A 20350-nucleotide genomic window follows, 5' to 3' on the forward strand; every position below is an offset into this window, starting at 1 on the left:
CAACAAATCAGGTGTGGTGCACCAAAATATCATTGTCTGACATGAATGTTGTGTCTTAAATATCGTTTACAAAATGTATGTTAGGTGATATTTCTATTTCGACAGACAATAAACCTCACACATACATGAAATGGGATAGGGTAATGAAGAAGTGAGTTAGGAGAACTGAAAGGGAGGGTTAGATGGTAAGATGATGCTAGACATGCGCCCTGCAAACAACTCATCTTTGCACCTGGTCCTAAGAAGGGATTCACAGCAGAAAGTGAGGTTGTGATATCAACATGATAAATCAGGGTTTGACACAGAGTTTGAAGTAAACTTCAGAATGCGGCAACTCTGCTTCTATTAAAAGTGCCTAAAATAAGTCATACTGAGCATCATCCTATCAAGGAGAGGGTTCAGTTTAAAGGTCTCATGCTGACTCATAGATAAGCCTGGGCAAAGCACTTCGCTACGCTCGCGTAATTTGCGAAGTTTGCGCTATTTCGCACTACGCGAATTGCACGTAGCACAGTGCAAACACGCGTAGCGTAGAGTTGCGCGGTGCAGCGGTAATATTTTGCTTTCTCGCGGTCCTCAACATCAAGTTGGCGACAGCGAGCAAGCAAAATGACATCCCGGCAAGACTTTTTCCTCGTTTGCGATCAGCAACATCAAGTTGGCGATCACGAGCGTGGAAAATAAACCTCCCGGCGAGATTCTGAACGCGGGGAGGTCAGGTTTCTCATTGCGAGTGGTCGCGTATGCTCGCGACCGCTCGCGATGAGAAACTACCAGTCTGCGTTGAGAAACCTGCAGCTCGAGTAAAAATCTACTCGAGCGGCAGAAAACTACAGCTCGCACTGTGCAAGATGCCGTTTGCAATGATTGCACAGTGCCGGATGCTTGTCCGTACTGTGCAATCATTGAAAACGACATCTTGCACAGTGCGAACAGGGTACTACGCAGTTCGCGAAGTGCTACGCGTAGCTCGCGTAGTGCGAATTGCACTTTGCGTAGCTACGCGTAGCGCTACTTCGCAAACTACGCCCAGAGTTGCTCCTAGAGCCTTTCACCAAGCAGGGCCACGGTACCGGACAAAAAGGTTTATGCCGTATCATATGGCCCCATCTTTGCGTTCCTCTGATGCTTTGCTGACGGTGATTCCGAGAATAAAGAGGAAAAAACACGGTAGTCCCTCCTTTGCCATCCTTGCTACCACTGCCTGGAACTTACTTCCTTTTTAGCTTTGGACGAAAAGGATCTAAGCACCTTCAAACGCTTTCTTATGACCAGGATATTTGAAAGTGCATTTAAGTGATTTCGTTTCAGCACAGATTGTCTGCGTGCCTAGTAGCTCCCAGACACTCTTTGAGTAGTTGTGCGCTCGATAAATTCCATGATTGATTGATTAAGAAGGGCATTAGAGATATCTCACAAAATCCAAAATTTTGTGAAAGGGACCATCATTTCTGACCCGCAAAGTTTATAGAACAAAAACTACAGCACGTGGAATGATGAGTTTTAGCAAGCAGAAGTGCATTAGTCATCCATTTTCAACAATAGTTGTGCAAAAATCCCAATTAAAAATCAAAGTAATTCTACAAGTTACTTACATGAGGTAATGTTATTTCTGGTGGATTCTCCATCCAACCGCTGGAGCCTCACCTTTAGAATATTCCCCAGATGTCACACTGGAACCAGAAATGTTCATAGTAGTGCTTCTGTGAGCCGCTAGGTGATACTGTACCACTCCACATTGACTTTATTCTGCAGTGGAAGTGACGAAGCACAGCCGCATATACCCCTGCACAGTGACGTTTGTTTCTTGCTTGTATCTTTTCATGCCATTGGACGTGGAATACGACAGAATTGGAAGTACCATTGTGTAGATCTCTAAGTTGGGACCTTTACAGGTACTAAAAAGAGGCAACTCTACAGAATGGGGAGGTGGCAGGGCAGTGAGTAATCTGCAGTTACATAGAGTATCCACCAGAAAGAATGCTACCAAAGTTAAGACACTTGTTTTGATAATGGATACTTCAAGCCACAGATTTCTCCCCTTCACAATAGATAGCAAAGCAGTTCCACTTCAAGGGAGATCAGCTCAGCCAGAAAGATCTTCAGTACTGAATGGGAAAAATGCCCTTCCACTCGAACCTGGCTGTCAAGGTAGTATGGTGAACATGCAGACAGGCACTCCGCTTGTCAATGCAATGGAGGCAGCCATAACCCTTGCTGAGTGAATTCTCTGTCTACTGAAGGATGCTTCTTGGCCAATGCATGTAGGACTTATTGCAGAGGACTATCTAAGTCCTTTTCTGTACTGCCTTATCTTTCTTTGCCCCCGGCAACCCCACAAAGAACTGACGGCCACCTGCTGGTCTTTGGTGTGATCGATAGAAAAGCGAAGTGCTCTTTTAGAGTCCAACCAATAGAGTCTCTACTCTTCTTTCGAAGGGTGAGGCAGGGCAAACAACAATGAAAAGGTGATGGGCTGCCGAATGTTAAATGGTGTCACAGCCTTCACGAATAAGGCCACTCTGGTCCTCAACACCAGCTTGTACGGGAGAAAGGTGGTGTAGAGTGGCTGTACGAGAGGACCTGGAGCTCACTCATGCAATGAGCTGAAGTGTTCCTAATGAGTCAGATGACAGTTTTGGGAGACAGAAGACTAAGCAAACAGCTGTGCAAGGGGTCAAATGGAGTTCACATCAGAAATGTGGAGACCATATTAAGACCCCAATGCGGCATCAGAAATGGTTTAGGAGGGAACATGTCTGTCAAACCTTTAATAAAACACATCACAATAGGTGATTTAAAGGACGGTTGTCCTGTAAACACAAAAGGCCAAAAGGGCTGACAAATAAACTTGTATTTTGCCCACTGCAAGGCATTTCTGGACTTGGGACAAAACAAACAGTAACCGTCAGCCAGTTTGGCTTGTCAAGGGTGTGTGTTGCAGACTCCACACCATACTTCAAACTAGTCCTAGCGCCCGTTGGTAATGGACTTTGTAAGGGACGTCTGGATGGGAAGATGACAAGCACAGCCTCCAGTGGGTAATTGAACATAGTCAACCCCCACCATTCAGCCCCCTTACAAGGAGGTGTAGATTGCACAAGTCAGGTGAAGACCCCTTCCCTGCTGCTGTGACAGAAGATCCTCCTCCAGAGGTAGCCTGATAGGAAGACAAATGCTCATGCCCAGAAGTTCCAGTTACCACACTCTCCTGGCACCATTCTGAAGCCACTAGGATAAATTAGGCTCAGTTGCTCCTCACCTTCTTCAACATTTGGGCCAGGAGAGGCAGTGGTGGAAAGGCGTCTGAAGTCCTGTGTTCCACTCTAGCCAGGATGCATCTCCTAGAAAGAGCGTTCTTTGTAACTTTAATGTGCAAAAGTGGTGACACTTATCATTTTTGGACATGGTGAACAGATGTAGCCAGGGTTCTTGCCACTCTTGGAAGGTGCCCTATGCCACGCTGGGGTGTAGATGCCATTTGTGATCCTCCTGGTGCCACCCGATGAGCTTGTGCACTCTGGCATTGAATGATCCTGCCAGGTGGCTCGCGATCAGGGAAATGCCCTGATGCGTGGGAGCTCCGGATGCAGAGTGCCTCCTGTCACAGGATTCTGGGTCCCACTCCACCCTGCTTGTTGCAGTGTCACTTGACGCTGATGTTGTCTGTGAGAAACTGCACCAGCCTTCCCTTGGTGATGACAGGAAGGTCTTTAACACCAAGCAGATGGCCTGTAACCCCAACAGATTTATGTGAGGCTGGGTTTCCTCCAGAGACCTCTGATTTCCTCCTCTCCCAGGTAGGTGATTGCCACAACCACTCCAAATCTTGTGCAGTCTTCTACAAAACCTGCATGACATCTGGCACGTTTCTTTTGTGCTGGGCCCACTGAAACTTCAGGTCCTCCTGCAGAGCCTCCACATTCCACCTGGTGAAAGGGAAAATAAGGCTGCTGAGGCAAACAGCCCAAGAAGTCTCAGAGCAACCCTCACCGAGGTCCATGGGCAAGGTTGAAGAATCAGGATCATAGCCGGAAGGTCCTGGAGTTGGAAAAAAAGGCTGTGAACAGAACTATGTCCAGTATGGCTCCAATAAAGGGGAGCCTCTGTAGAGGTGTGACTTCGGCTCATGGATCAAGAACCCCAGAGTTGTTAGGAGGTTCGCTGTTGTCTGGAGGTCATCTACGACTGACCAGTGAGAGCCCACCTTCATCAGCCAGTTATCAAGGTAAGGAAAATTGGTATCCCCAACCTCCTAAGAGAGAGTTTGGTAAGACTAGAGAAGACCCAGTAAACTGAAAATGCTCCTGGCTGACCCTGAACCCCAGGTAGAGTCTGTGGGACTGCAGGATGGGCACTAGAAAATACGTATCCTGCAGGTCCAATGCCACTATTCAGTCACCTCGATCTACAGCTGACAGAATTGGGCCAAAGTGACCATCTTGAATTTGTTCTTCTGGAAGAAGGCATTCAGAGGACGAAGATCTAAATTAGGTCCAAGGCCTCCATCCTTTTTCAGCACAAGGAAGTACTGGGAGTATCTACCCGTCCCTATTTCCAACGATGGCACCCTCTTGAGGGCATTTGACCAACAGAGCCTGTATCTCTTGCAGCAAGATGGAAAGGGGGTCCTCTAAAATCAGACATGGGAGGAAGTTGAGGTGGGTCAGAAAGGAATGGGTGGGGTGTAGCCCTGTTGGAAGATCTGGAAGACACATTTCTCAAATGTGATAGACCGCCACCCTGCAAGAAAATGTCCGATCCTGCCTTTCACTGGGGAATTGTGTGCCCGTAATGACAACCTAAACCAGATTGGAGTGTAATTCAGCAGGGGCATAAGACTATGTGGAAGGTTGTTCATGTTAAAATACACAATTACTGTTGGATCACCAACCACAACCACAAAAGGTGTGGTGCTGTGGTAGTGATGTGGTGCTGGAATGGAGTTGTCTCGAAAGGGTTGAAACTACTGGGGAAATTATTGGACAGGAGTTGAGAAGCCCAAGGAATGCACTGTGTGCATAATCAGTCTTTTTCAGGACTGAATTAGTCTTTTCTCTCAAAAGGTAGGACACGTCAAAAAGCAAACGCATTAGGGGTGCCTGCATGTCCCTATAAAAGCCAGTGGATCTCATCCATGCATGGTTGTGGATGCACCACACTAGTGCCCATCGCGCATCCCAAGTAGTAAGTAGTTACCAAGCCAGCTCTGGTAACATATTTGGCTGCATCCTTGATGTCCTGAATGGTTTGGGCCAAAGAAGCCCTGAAAATTTCCAGAACCACCAGCGAGATCTCGCTAGCCATATCACAAAGGGCGTATGAATAATGGCATAACAGGCAGATCACATTGACTGAACACAACACCAAGGTGGCGGAAGAGAACATCAGTTTACTGAATGTCCAATCCTTTTTGATTTCCTCCTTATAGAGGTCATGGGGAGTGCATTAGAGTTAACTCTACTGATAGAAAACTTGACAACCAAACTCTCAGGAGTCAAGTGTTGCATAAGAAATTCCGGGCCGCCTTGGTACCCGCTTATGGCATCTGGTCACCTGTTTGATTACTGGCAGGCAAAAGCAGGGATTTGCCCAAGTGCCCATAAGGGTGTCAGTCAGGGCTTCATTAAATGGGAGTATAAGCTCAGCTGAAACCAGCTTGGTTGCAAAACTTCAGTCAGTAAACTAGTTTTGACTTCCAATGAAGGTAGCTGTAGATAAAGGATCACAGATGCACATCTAATCACCACAGCAAAGACGTGTTTTCTTCTGTAGGGGGTTCAATGGGTGACACAAAACCTGTGTCTGGGAAGGTATCCAACTAACTGGCCTTAGGCTATGTAAATTTCATCATCATCATAGTGGAGGGGTTAATCATCCCCATCATCTCTGTTATCATTATGAGGATGATCAGAAACAAAAAGGTAATAGAGCCTGAGGTAGGTTTTATGGCAGAGGGAAACTTTTGCCTGAATCAGAGTTTACTTTGACCTGGTGCACTGGAGTAGAGTGGAGCTCCAACCTCGGGATGCAGCTCAAAGTCGTACACCGGAGACAGCAGGGGCTTGACCTCTGGAGCCACGGGAACACAGGGACATGCATTGCAGGCGAGATAACTAACACAGCTCTTGGAGCTGTGGTGGAAGTCGGTGCAGAATCCAAGGCGGGTTCATGGGTTCAGACGGCGCTAAGGGTGAACCCGTCAACAGTAACCTTAATGGAGGCCCCAGCTGATCGTTCGGGCCTGAAAACACACCCGAGGGAGCATAAAGAGTGAAAAAATATGCAGTATGGCCTCCTTGAAACCTCGACCTTCTGTGGCATCACAAATAGCCCGGGAAGTCGGGCTGCAATGAGATCAGTTGTAGAATCAGTTCTGTGACTGTGGATAAGGAGCGAGATTGATTGGCACTTCAAGACCCTCCTAACTTCTCTTTGGACAGAGAGTGATGGGAAGGGGTTGAGTCTCAATTCAACTTCTTGTGGTTTTCCTTGACTTTTACTTACCAGACGACTTTGACCACTTATAAGTCTTGTCCCAGGTGGGGCCTTGAGAGCAGGAGTGGGACATACAGGAGGTCAGAAGCTTCTGTCGGTGTTCGGTGACATGTAGCTTCACTACAGGCTCGCCTTTACCTGCATGAGGGCACATTCTTGATAGGTATCGAGTCGTGTCCTGAGCCCAAACACCAAAGGCAGACCCCAGGAGGGTGCATCTTTCCCTTGTACACCGGAAATAATTATGAACGAATTCATCAACCGACGAAAGGCAGTGCAACTCCAATACACATCTGGATGCAGGGAAAGAAAGGAACTGATGTTGCCGTACAGGGGTGGCGTTTATATGCAGCTCCACTCATCTTTTCCATGGTGGAACTAAATCAATGCAGAGCCACACAGTGCCACCTAGCAGTGCGCTGGAACACTGCTATGAAAATTTCTAAATTCCGTCTTGTGTCTGGGGAATACTCTTAAACTGAGGGGGTCTGCGGTTAGAAGTATTCATCAGAAATTACAATATTATCACTACTTTAGTTTATTTATTTTGTTCAAGCTATAAAAAGACAAACACATTCCAAAAACTTAAGCCAGGAAATCAAATACTGCTGTAATGTGAGATATATATGAACAGTGACCTGTTTGATATTTGGAGTTTCAGCAGCATCGTTAAATTAGCAAATATCCATTTATTTCCTTTTTCCGTTATGTTTATCTCCCCTCTCCTGATCTAAAATTGACTCCAGCATTCCTACTTGCTCCAAGAATTGACAAAACGTAGAACACTAGGATTTCACCTGGCACCTCATCCTGTGAATGACTTCCATTTTCTTTTATTGGAAGTCATCTACTTTCAAGCGCTTACAAATACATAGACGTTACAAAAGTCAAATAACCTGCAAAATGAAAGGCAACTAATTTTATTCCCTTTTCTCCCAAAAAATTGACACAATGGCCTTAAAAACCATCAAATCACTGGCCAAACACAGTCTAATCATAGAAGTAGTCCAGGTGATAGGGCAAATATTCCCTCCATGGTAACCACTACCATGACTCTCAGATAGGACAGGAAGACATCCCTGAATTCTACATCTTGCTACGTAATTGGACAACCAAGGTCATACCTTAAAAAAAAGGAATAACAATTTTTTTTAAATGCACTTGTATTATACCTAGAAACCCTAGCTGCTGACAAATATTATTGAGCTTAGATAGGAGGGGGCAATGCTGCACTCACACACTGTGCACTTAAGCCAATTAAGGAAACAACCCTCAGAGTAACAGTAAACCTCTTTACTGCCACTGGTGTCCTAGCAGCAAATCCGATATTTTTCAGCAATCCATTCATACTAACAATTAATGTCTACAGTAATGTCAAGGTGCTTACCCAGGTCAATGTAGAGCACCTATCAATCTTTGACATACATTCATGGCACTTAGGAGCACTATTCTGCAGCAGAGACCATAGCCCTCCACCGCACCAGCTAAGCAAAAACTGACCGTATTCCCACCCACCTCATCATAATCCATATGGAGGAAGCCAAAGGCACACACCCCACAACAATATTTGATCTCATAGGTTGCACGGAACAAGCACTAGCAGTTTTGAAATATGCTCTCTAATTTTTTCTATATATTTTATTTCCTTTGGTCCATTGCATAGTCATACATTCGTTACTTAGTGCATTGCAGTATTTTCAATTCGCATTATACCACATTTGTCTTATACAATCTTCAAACCTGAGTGTTCATCAGTACTTGCAGGTATCTTCAGATTCAACTATTCTTATTTGAAACTCCCTCTCACTGCAGGCCTTTTAGAGATTTCATTTCTGCTTGTTTGTTTTTCGTGTAGCTTTCGTGTTTTTCTCCCTTTATCCCACCTTACTCTGTCTGCCTTAATATATTTATGGGGTAGTCTCCCCGGGTCAAAATATGCGATATCATGTGCACTGATCCCCAATTCACAACTGCTACTTAGAGAAATAAAGAATTTCCAGGCAGGCGAAACGTTGATCAATGAAAAGAGAAAACACCTTAACACATAACTACATCATTTGCATCTACGACAAAGGGACCACACCGATTCAGACAAATAACTGAAACCTAAGAGCAGTGGCGTAGCAAGTGGGGGGGGGGGGGGCGGTCCACCCTTACCTGCCAGCTGTTACCTGCGGCCATGGTGGGGTGGCAAATGCATAGGATATAATGGAACTTGTAATACAGCAGACAGGAGGTGATGGAGTATCCCTTCCGCCAAGAGCGTAATCAGGCCCATAGTTTTCGGATGGCCTGGCAAACCTTGGGAGGAGACTACTATTACTCCAATGTTCTGCTCCAGATAAACCTTCCCCAGATGAAATGTAAATTGTAACGTTCCATTTTAATTCCTCTTGTTTATTGAGATCTATTCATTCACATAACACATTATTTTTCATGAATCTTGTTGTGTTCTGCATCTCCAGATGCCATTAGCATAGAGGGTACTGAATCATTACATATGTTGGGGGTTAGTGCTTAGGTATTAAGGCAATAGGTTTATTTTTCATTTACTCTTATTTGATGAAGAAAATTATACATTTGCTCACACCATGATCAATCTACAGACATGTTGATTTAATATGCAAGAATAATGTATAAAAACCCTCCATTTTGGAGGTGAGCCAGAAGACTATTCTATTCTGTTAGAAGTGCTGTATGATTCATTCGTGATTTTGCAGCTTATTTAGGACTTAAAACAATTTCAGATTTTTGCATACTCTGTATAACTCTGTATTCCGAGAACCTTCATGGCATTAACTTTATACCACTTATTTTTTAATTTTGGAATAAAACTCTTTAACATTTCATTAATCTAGAACTAATTTAGAGATTGGGCTCATTCTACCCATTAATTAATTATTTGTATTTTTCCTAATTTGCATGCTTGGGTGGTGCCTTAACACAGGGTCTCAGGAAATTGAGGTTTACATCGTTTCCAACCAAGAGAAATGTGGGAGATCTGAATAAAGTAAATATTGGGGTATCTTGCGTTTGGGTCTCAGTGTTTTTCTCTCACACTGGGTAGTTAGGAGAGGCAGGATTTGAGTCGGTGGTTGAGGCTATAGGATAAGCCAGAGTATCAATGTTGATGAATGTCTGTAGTCAGAAATGGAATATAGAAGACAATGCTTTCCATCCATGAGCAAGTTAGGATTTGTTTGGGGCACTCTACAATGGGGTTTAAATAGTTACAATGATATTTGAGCCCTCAATCCTGGTGTTCCACTGCTCTGCGATTGGTTTATGCAGTTTATGTATGCATGTGGTAGTTGTATATTACAAACCTAGCCGGCAGTGCAGCAATGTGCAAGGTTAAAGACAAGCATACAGTGAACAAAGGGTAGCTGGATGTTGGATTATTTCTGCATTATGATTTAGTGTTTTTCTTAAAAGGTGTGTCTAGGAATGCGCCTAAACTATAAAAGGATGATATTTATAAGTAAAGTGTGAGAGAACTAATATTAGAAGTAATAAACAGTCTAAACTATCCACAATATTTATTTTAATGGTACTTTGTAAGATGCCAACTTAAGTTTGGGCCACTTCAGAGCAGTTTGCGATTCTGGGATGATGGGAAGATAGGGGAGGGGCCCTTGAGGGTGGATGGCTGGAAGTAAAGATAGAAGGGCTAAGAAAGGAGGGAGCAAAAGATTTCAGCACACTCACTGGGACAGTAGGAGAGGAAAATGGGGACACTTCCAGGGCTCTGCTCACCCTTGGGTGAGCAGAGCAAAAAAGACAGCAGGGGTGGAAGTAAAATGTGGACAGGGGAGGCATGAGGGTACAGTCTGGGGAACATAAGAGAATTGCATAATGTAGGGATTACGTTAAAGGAAGGAAGCCAAGACAAATGAAATGGCACAGGCATGAATTGTAGGGATAGGTAGACTGCAAGAAGGTGGAAAATAATTTGTTGGGACCGGAAAGAGAGAGTGAAAGAGAGCCAGTGGATGAAGTAGAGTTAGGGCACAGAGTTTAATTTCTTTCTATTGTCTTAGTGAGATAGTATCCTGGTCAGGCACTGCTGGTTTACTGTGCCATCTATTAACACTTGATGGGATCACCTTGCAGGTTTATACATGAACTGCCTGTAGACGCTATATTAAATTATCATTTATTATGTAAACTCATATGTTACACTGTCTGGATTGTGATATGCCTCTCCCAATAAAGACATGTTGGGGAAAAAATGTTAGGGTACTGAAAGGGCATGGCTATGTTTTTAAATTTTATTTTGGGGATTTGTACTCTGCAACATATTGTCTAATTCTCAGGGTGCTGGCTTAGCTACCACTGGGTATGAGGGTGGACATTTGGATGAGGGGAGAGTGTTTGCCATTTAAACAAGTACAGTATTTTTTTAAATACTGGGGTGCAGAGAGCCATTCTAGTCCATCTACTGCTATAACTGATCGTAGGTTCTTGGGTAGTATGGACTTGCTAAGGTAGTCTGTCTTCTATTACTAGAGTTGAAGGTGGCTTACCAGGATAGCGAATTATACTAGCCGCCTTCTATTTCTAGACTTGACGGAGTGCTCCTGGACTTTGGCCTGCTAGCCCATATTGTATTGCTATAATTGAAGGTAGTCGACTTGACTAGCTGGCTATAACAGACGCTCTCCGCTATTACTATTTTAAGAGGGGACTCCAAAGGGTCTTGATTAACATGTTTGTCTCCGAATACCATAGTTGAAGATGGGCTACTGACAACTTGCTACACAAGCCCCTCTTCTGTTACACTCATTGAGACAGGACTCGCGGAATCGCCATTTAAGAGTAAATTCAATTTTTACAGCCGAGTGTGGCTGATGGGTCTTGTTTTTCCGGCGCATCTTTAATCACCTCAGCTGATGGAGGCTCCAGGGGGTGCCTGGGATTCGTCATTCTAGCCCTTCCATAACATGGCTGTGGGTGGGCTTTGCTTTCAGCCGTTTACCATTAGAGTCTGGTTCCATGGCCCACGGCTAGTTCACAGGAAGTTTAAGATTGGGATCTGTCCATCGGGGTCAAGAGAGGATGAGAAATGCCCCAGGAAGTTCATCAGCAGACGCTTGAGAGAGGTCTCCTGGAGACACATGTGGCAACCGCAAATATTACACATTGTCAGCAGAGCTGACCACAGAGAGCGGCCAAGGCCTGAAAACCTGAGTCACCCATGGCCTGGAGGGGAGGTGTCTGTCTGTAAAGGGAGCGCACTGCCTTCTGATTTCTACGCTTCTATGGGTGACGTGGGACACAGTACAGCGGCGGCAGAGATCCTGGCCCAAAGATGCCCTTTTCAGTGGGGAGGACCTGGGAAACCGGGCAACGTTTAGAATCAAACGCAGTGCATTCAAAGCACCGGCCGTGTCTTACCTGCAATTTGTTTTATTGATGAGAACAGTAGCTTATTTGAACATGGTATAAAAGCAAAAAAAGCGTTTATTAGGTTCAAAATCCACTTTTAACAATGAGTTCCGGTGAGAATCAGACTTAACCAGATATAAGAAGCTATTGGCAGTGCCTAAAAGTGGCAAAGAGTTGCACAGCACAATGAATATGCCCAGAACCGCCAAAAACCAGAGAATGGATGAGAAATATGGACTAAGACCGCGCAGCAGAGAAAGCGGTACACATGGGGCGAGGCAGCCCAAAATGTTTTAAATATATCGCGGTGTGGATGATACGCCATGGGCTCACATAGAAAGGTTGGAGAATGCGATGTACTTTATGGACAGGGCGATATCAATTAGATAACACGAAAGGGACCACTGGCGTGCTTGGAGGTCACCTTCACGATGATATCACAGTTTTGAACATGACATACAGGCTCGAGCGCCCTATTACAACTGTTTTGTATTAATCTAAAATTAATCTAAAATGGTGGAATGAATCAGTAACTAAAGTGCTATGACAACCCTAAGAATTATTGGTTTACGGCTATTGTCAAAATGCATAAAGTTTAGTTTTAAAGAACTTCACTTTTTAATTTCAGAGTTGTATTTGTGAACACTAAAACCTAGCTACAGACACCCTGAAATCCTGCTGGTCCCCGGATGCCGCTCACGTCCCCAGGGACAGTGTGCTTTCAATGCCTGTATTTTGCCTGTTCGCCAGACTGTCCTGAACAGAAGATGTTCAATTATTTTTTCTGGGAGAGAGACTTTCAAGGAAAAAATGTTTTTAAGAGCCCCAGACAGTAGTGCTGCCGACTTTGGAGCAGGGGGACCAGGTTCGAGTCTCGGCGTCGGTTCAACATCCAGTGATTCTGGGCAAATCTCCCCACGCCTACCAAAAACAAGCATTGGCATAGCCAATAGGTCTCACCTTTGGGACCTTATAAGTGTTTAGCCATGCAACAGTTGCATAACTAAATACTTATAAGGTCCCAAAAGCAAGACCTATTGGCTTTGCAAAGCGGCCGTGCGGCCGCGAAACCGAAAGTAATCGCGGTAAAGCTCGGCGTGCGCGCCCGTGCACATGCACTGTAGCTCTAGGCTGGCCTGGTAGCACTTTTTGGAGCCCTCTCAATAAGTCTCGCCAGACCAGCGCATGCGCTGGATCAGGTGAGACCTAATGAATGTGTCCTTGTGTAATGTAACTGGTGCTCATGTAAAGCGCTCCAATATCTACAGGTCGAGTTTGTGCTATATAAAACATTAAAAAAAGAAAGAATGGATCACAACCTGCTCCGATAACAACCCCTGAATTGGCACTCTACTGGAGAAACGCCTGGCAGCCCTACGGCCAGTCCGGCGGCCCTGTTAATTCTATCCTCCAGCGTTCCTACCCGCAAGGAGGAAACACCCTGCGGCCTAGCGTCCTTGGGGCAGCTGCTTCTCACATGATGCATCTTTTACAAAACAGCTCTCCGCCTGCCACTCCCCAGACTGCTATTCTGACCATCACTTACTCTAGACAGCAATTCAACCGCGAGGCAGGGACACTGACATGGGGATAGGTCCTAGGAAACAAATGCCATTACTGAAGATTCCTCAAGTACCACCACATGTATGTGTCACTCCAGACTTCACTCTGTATCCTGCACCCGCATGAGCCCGCCTCCTGCCTCCGCAGCCTACCCCGCGTTCACACGCTACCACCCTGTAGGTGTAAACCATCCACTGGCATCTGTTCCACTGAATTCAGATCCTCACCCTCTTCCTCCCCATGCTCCAGCAGGGTCAGTGGAGTGTAACGAACTGTAAAGTCAGGCACCAATCTGAAGAATAGGTCAACTCACACTGTGCACTCTCATCACGCTTTCTTCTACTCCTCCTTGCCCTTGGTTCGTTAGAGGAAGGGACTCCTGGCTAGCACTGAAAGATGAGTGGAAATCAGATTTTATGGTTTCTAGCCTCACAACTGTTCTATTTTGCCCTTACACTGTGTTTGTTTCTGTAACTCTACCATGGCATGTGCTCTGTTACTGGCTCGACTTCCCCTAAGGCACACAAACCCCCAGGTTTCATTGGTTACTGTGCAGCCATCATTCAGCGAAGACCAAAATATCTCCTCTGATAGGAATGGTTCACTCTTGGTCCTTGTCGTGAGGTGGAAAAATCATCGTCTATGTAGAGCAATCCAGAGTGCCACAAGACTCCCAGGGTTCAACCAATGCGCCTCTTCGCAATGGTAAGGCGGAGTCTGCACTTCCGCATGGCCATTGGCAGAGGAACCCAGAACCTCCTCTCTTTAAACTGCCCCTTGCGAATGAATGGAATTGAACACATGCCCAAACTCAAGAGCCCTTCACTGCCCTGCCATGCAGATTCTGCAGACCAACCCGTTCACAGCCTGTGGGCAGGGCTCATTTCCGGCAGAGTGAGCCTTGCGTGTAATCATTTAAGGGTCAGACACTGGTACTTATGGAAACTAATGGCAGGAGTGAAATCTGTGTAAGAGGGGTGTGGGAAAACACAGTGCATCGTTAGCCGACGGAAGCAGGGCTTAGAAGACATTATCCCCCTGATCGCCAAAACATGCAATTAACTATAATTTGCCAATTGCATCACGCATCCCAAATGAGCAAAGTAACTCGAGGGATCCGACTGTAAAGGATAGTAAGTCCCTAAATTATACGGTTCATTCAGCCCAGAGTGCGTGTCTTGTTCTCAGTGTTTGCACAAGTGCAGTTTGGGGTACTTGTGACATCCGAGCAAGATCTGGAGTAACCGCATTTTGTACTGGAGAGAGTCCCCTTAATTGTGTTACAGAAAATATTCGTGCAAAGAGCAGGCTCCGGGTAATTTGATGCACAGCTCAGGAGAGACTGGCGGCGCCTTCTCTGCCAGCAGTTGGTGGCAGAAACAAGGGGCAGTTACATGGATGCTGTTCTAATTGCTTATCACTATTCACAAGAACAGCAGTAGTTACCTTTTCCACAGTGCACTCCATGTTTTGAATTGTGTCTAAGCCATTAAATGACAAGCGTTAAAATCACCTTGTTCAATGGAGTCCAACTGAGGCCTATGAGGGCAGCATGTATACCAGATTTTCTTGATTCTTTGTAGGTTAATTAATCCTTTCTGGATAACCGGAAATTCTGCCTTGGAACCACCCCTCAGTGACGGATTTTTATGAACCATAAAGAGGAGTTGACTGAGAGTGGATTCAAACCCTGTGACCTGCAAATCAGACAAAGACCTGAGCAGGAAGGCCTCAACCCACTGAACTATCTCACTAGCTTTTTTTGCTGAATATTGGATCAGTCAGTCAGTGTTAAAGGCCACCCAAAGCCCTTCTTCAGCCTGGTTAATCTTATTCGCTCCCCACTCCGGGTCCCTAATATCATTTCCTTTCTGGAAATCGAAGGCAAATCATTGTGTCAGTGCCATGGTTTAGATGTCTGGGCTAACAGGCCCCTTACTTTACAGACAATGTAAAGTGAGCTTCAACTTCAAATAAACGCACACGCCACCCTAAAGGGTCCGGCACTCAATATGGATACATAAGAGTCATAACCATGTATCTGTTTCCAAAACCATTTCAAAGCTTCAAAGAACTGCAATAAAATAAAATATTAATGTCCCATCAGGTACTGCTCTTCATTTTACTAAAATTAAAAAACTTTCAGTTGAACTGAGTCTTTCGCAGAACCCTACTGCAAAAATCTAAGGACAAAATGTTTCTTTTTTTAGTAAACAATAAAAATAATTTTTGCCAACATCTAAGAAACATTTTTACATACCTAGTTAGGTCCCGCCTGAGCCAGCGCGCATGCGCTGCTCTGCGAGGCTTCTAGTAAGGACTTTTAACTCGGAGCACACGCTCGTGTGTGTGCTTTCTTTTTTGCTAGCGCTATTAGCCTTTGCGTGCGTCTTTCTAAGAAACGCAGCACACAATTGGCCAAAGGCGGGTGCATGTCCTGCCTTTTTTCTCCCCTTGCCTAGGGAGCTCCGAAGCAAAAAGCAGCGGGTCGGGTGCCAGCTGCATACCTGACATTCCTTGCAGTGCGCGCGCACCACGCTTGTTTTTTTTTCGTTTGCATTCTGAGAGGTGTAGTCTTCTTGCTCCCATTATAAACCTGGACTAAAATTGGCGCCGACTTAACTGCTCAAGCGTGGCCTTGAGAAACTTGAGCTCCAAGCGGCTGGTGAGCATGACCCTTCCTCCGAGAAACAGTCTCTTTACTGCCTTTGTTTACTCACAAACTGAAGAATCTCATGTTGGCATTTCAGACCTAAAACCGCAAAAGATTGGCCTCGCACATGCTATTTGTTTCGCTCCCTGTAGGTCAAAGTCGCACTTACTAGTTCTGAAAGCAGAAGAGCGCGGGGGCGACTGCTCTCAAGTTGCACGATTTCAGAGCTGCTGATTTCGCCTCACCTAAAACAGCAGTGCAGGTTATTTTTTTCAATCCAGGCAGCAGCTTTAGATTTAAAGACATTTGCTCGCGTTACTAAAACCTAGCAGGTTGGAAACGCTCAACTCCTAACTGTGCTCGGGTTAGCTAGAAAGTTACACCAACAACGGCCGGTTGCATCATTCATATCGGCGCCTTGCAGCCAATTCCTGAATCTCAAGAGTGGAATTGAACATACAAATCAAAAGCCAAAAGAAATCGAGGAGTCACGTCCTCCTGGACAACGATGCATCAACAACAGTTCGGCAATGGGGAGAGTGGACGGTTAAGTGACAGGGGTTTAGCATCTGCCACATACAGTCATTCTTTAGAACTGTTCAGATTTAAAAATCGAGGACTTTTCACCCGTTTAGACTGAGGTCCTTAAGCTACTTTTTCTAGAAATTAAATGCAATGCATTGGTAAATTGCTAACACCTTCCTTATTGAAGAGAAATGTGCTTTCTTTCACAGCCAGTCTGCATTTCGGCAACTGTAGCGGCAGGGACAGTGCATCCTACCATCTGGGCACCCGTAGATGCCCAGTAATATGGTACCCTGGGAAAGCACGGCCCTCTGCCAGATAACCCAGAACCATGCTTGGACAGGGATTAACAGGAACAGTATTGGAAAGGAAATGTGGTGAAAGAGTGGTTCTGGACTGTGCTCATCTCCAAAGCACACTCCAGTTGTAAGCACTCAGGGCTGAAGTAAGGACAAAGAGGGGCATTCTTCACTGTTCCTTAACCATCGAAGACCAATAGAATCTATGACCGAAGAACACTACGCTGCATCGTGGCAGAAATTAGCTATGGATTTATTGTCCGCTACCAAGAAATCAAAGCACTGAGACTGGGTCAGTGTGCAGACAATGGACAAAAGGCGACTTGTCAAGCCAGGAGTTTTCAGGAAAAATCACCACAAATACGGATTCATTCTTAATACTCATCGCAGTCACGCCAACATTTTAGATAGGATTTTATTTTTGTCCTTTTATTTTGGGTATTTATGCAGCACAAGCCAAAATTTCAAAGGGTCACAGAATATGAACACAGCACAGGGGTATTCATCTGACACATGTGACTACAGAGTGCTTGCAAGAACAATTATAGATCGCACGGAGGTACACAGACTTTCTGAAACATTTGGAAAGGAATCAGCTGTAAGGCGAGTATTAAAAGGGGACGAGCCAATGAGAGGGTGCACAGATGATGATAAGCGGAGATGACAACACAAGTCACTTAACAGTCTAGAGGCAAAAAGAAAAAGCTTGTGTTTTTTTTAACCTTTCTTTTGGTCGTTCAGTATCTCAAGTGCAGTGTATTATGCGCAGACTGACAAAGTTGCTGAGCTTGTCTGCATGACAGTGTTTTGTTTGCAGAGACGTTTTGTACATTACACAGTATGAGGAAAATGTGATGTAGTCTGGTAGGGGGAGAAGGCAAATTAGTTTTGAGTTGGGGCTATAAGGTCAAAGTTCCTTTGATTGCAAAAGAGGCAGGCAGCTATGAAAGCAAGAGCTTTCATTATGCTAAAATGGTGCAAGGAAAGCCACTCAGCACAGCAGTGGCTCTGCCATGAGACAGGACAAGATCTTAGTAAGGGAAGCCAATGGCAGAATTAAGTACAAGCGGCACATGGATGCAGTGCTTGGGCAGAGATGTGTGGTTGGACATGTACGTGGTCCTTATAGGACAGATTATCATTTAGATGGAAGACAACTTGGCTTGGCACAGGTGGTAACAAAAGTAGGATAGTCACTGTGGTTCATATTGGGAACTAGATGAAACTGCAGCTACCGAAGAACATGAAATCTTTTTGGTTAAGTTGAGCTTTTGTTAGACGGCACACATCAAAGTTTGGATGGAGTCTGGGCAGCATCTGGATGTTGCAGAAAAATGATACTGAGATACAGCTGTGTGTCAAAAGCATATTGATGGAGAGAAGTCAATGGGCAAGCAGGGCTCACGTGACTTATGTAAAAGTTGATCATCATAGCTCCGATTATGCTGTTAGCCACTGCAGTTGACCAAAAGGGGATCTAGAGAAGTTGTTTTAACAAATTGATATCTGTCAGAAAATAACTGAACCAACCCAAGACAGTGCTGGAGATACCCACGAACAATACGACTGCTACCAAGTGCTAATGAGCAGTGCCAGAATTCAACAGCTGGGCTTTGCTTTATGTGTGGACTTATGGGAAATAGAAAACCCAGAGGTGGGTTTTAGCAATGGCAACCAGAGATGTGAATTCTGAGAATGTTTTGATAAGATTGTTTTTTTAAGACCAGTCTAAGGCGATGGACTAGAAAGTACATGAAACAAGCATTGGCATAGCCAATAGGTCTTGCCTTTGAGACCTTATAACTGTTTAGCCATGCAACAGTTGATGTTGTTGCACCGAGGATATTGTGCTGCATGACTAAATACTTATAAGGTCCCAAAGGGGAGACCTATTGGCTATGCCAATGCTTGTTTTATAAGGGATAATAATAACAGCAATGATAACGTATATAATTTGCTTTACTCCAAAAGAAGCAGGTGTGTGTGAAATACCTGGTCATAAAGACAGCAGCGTCGACAGGGGGCGTGTCATCCTTCCCACCGGGCACCTGGTTGTTGCCGAGGTAGCTGGTGCCTCCATATTCCTCATTCTGCCAGTGACAAAAACTCTCCAAAGCCCTTTCCCCATGGTGTCCAATAGATAACTGTGCCTTTAAGAAACAGACATAACCAGTTATTTTGGGCGAAGACATGATTGAGCTGTTAAATAAAAATGTCTCGCACTTTTGCTAATTTTTAGGCTGAATCACAATAATAACAAGATTACAAGATAAAAATTAATGCATTGTAGGACCTCTAATCAACAGCAATAGACACAATTCTTAACATGCTGAAGGTGTTGAGAATGTATTGCAACTTCCACGGGCTCCATAAGGGACAGGGGTTGTTTGTTGGGGGAGGGAGTACTCAGCTGACACTGGACAAGGTCTGAGGAGGGGGCAGGTAGGGGTTTGTATGGGAAGCAGCAATAAAATCTAGCTGTGCACTTACGGACATGCCCGTCCATGCTGTGAGTGTCCTGGCTTCTCATACATCTTGGGTACAGCATTTATGCCGTAATAAAAGGAAGAGAAGAACCATATAATGTAGGGAGGGAGCAGCAGCCACAGATGAACAGCAAAGTTTGCACACCTTGCAGGGCAAAGGGTTCTATCATGCACTGTGGGTATACTCTTCCCCAAACACACTAGATTGTGAGCAGCATGCAACCATCATTCATGCTGATGGGCAACAGTACCAGGAGGAAATATGGCAGCATGTGAGGGAGGGATGCAATCAGAGAAGAATGTCTGGGACACAGCTGCTAGGGTAATCATGAAGGGAACAGGTTGGGATCTTGTAATACTTAGCATACAGCTAGAATCTGGTGTCATAGAGATTCTATTTAAAAATATCATGATAAACTGTAGTTGGCACTAGAGGAGCTCCTGTGTGTTCCTCCTCTGCTACCATGTAGCTCTATTGTGGTAATAAACTTACCTGAACTCTTCTGAAGATACCTGTGTGATTACTACAATTTGTTGGCGGTGAGAAAGGGTTACATCATGAGACACAGAACGCATCTTGCCACTGGTCTCCTTGAGGCGCATGACCTTGTCTACAGCGGAGCAACGTAGCATATCTGATTTCAGGCTGGCACACAAAGCATTTGCCAAATTTACCAGGTGATCCCATGAGGTAAGTGTGCAACACAAGTATTTCCCCCGCAATGGAAGAATCATCAAAATAATCCAAAGAAAAACCCTCTCAACCCACATAAAACCCAGAATCAGTTCATCGAAAAACTGGTGCCTCAGGTACAGCGACTCGATCGGTGAAATCAAAAAGCATTGGATCCTTATAGACAACTTCAGCTGCAGAAGACGCAGTGTTTAGAACAGTACTAACTTCAGACTTGTTGCTGACAGTTGTAGGGGATGCAGTA

At 44.9% G+C, this 20350-nt stretch overlaps 1 protein-coding gene across 2 annotated transcripts in view; it reads right to left on the reverse strand.

Annotated features, from left to right (window-relative positions):
* ADAMTS17 (ADAM metallopeptidase with thrombospondin type 1 motif 17) overlaps positions 1-20350 on the reverse strand; it is a 957220-nt gene that overhangs the window by 800310 nt on the left and 136560 nt on the right. For both annotated transcript variants that reach the window (XM_085644533.1, XM_085644532.1), the window contains exon 6: positions 18919-19076. In XM_085644533.1, coding sequence (XP_085500659.1) covers positions 18919-19076 — 158 coding nt within the window. The remainder of the gene's footprint in view (positions 1-18918; positions 19077-20350) is intronic.

Source organism: Triturus cristatus, chromosome 3_1, assembly GCF_964204655.1.
Source record: "Triturus cristatus chromosome 3_1, aTriCri1.1, whole genome shotgun sequence".
Lineage (NCBI taxonomy): Eukaryota > Metazoa > Chordata > Amphibia > Caudata > Salamandridae > Triturus > Triturus cristatus.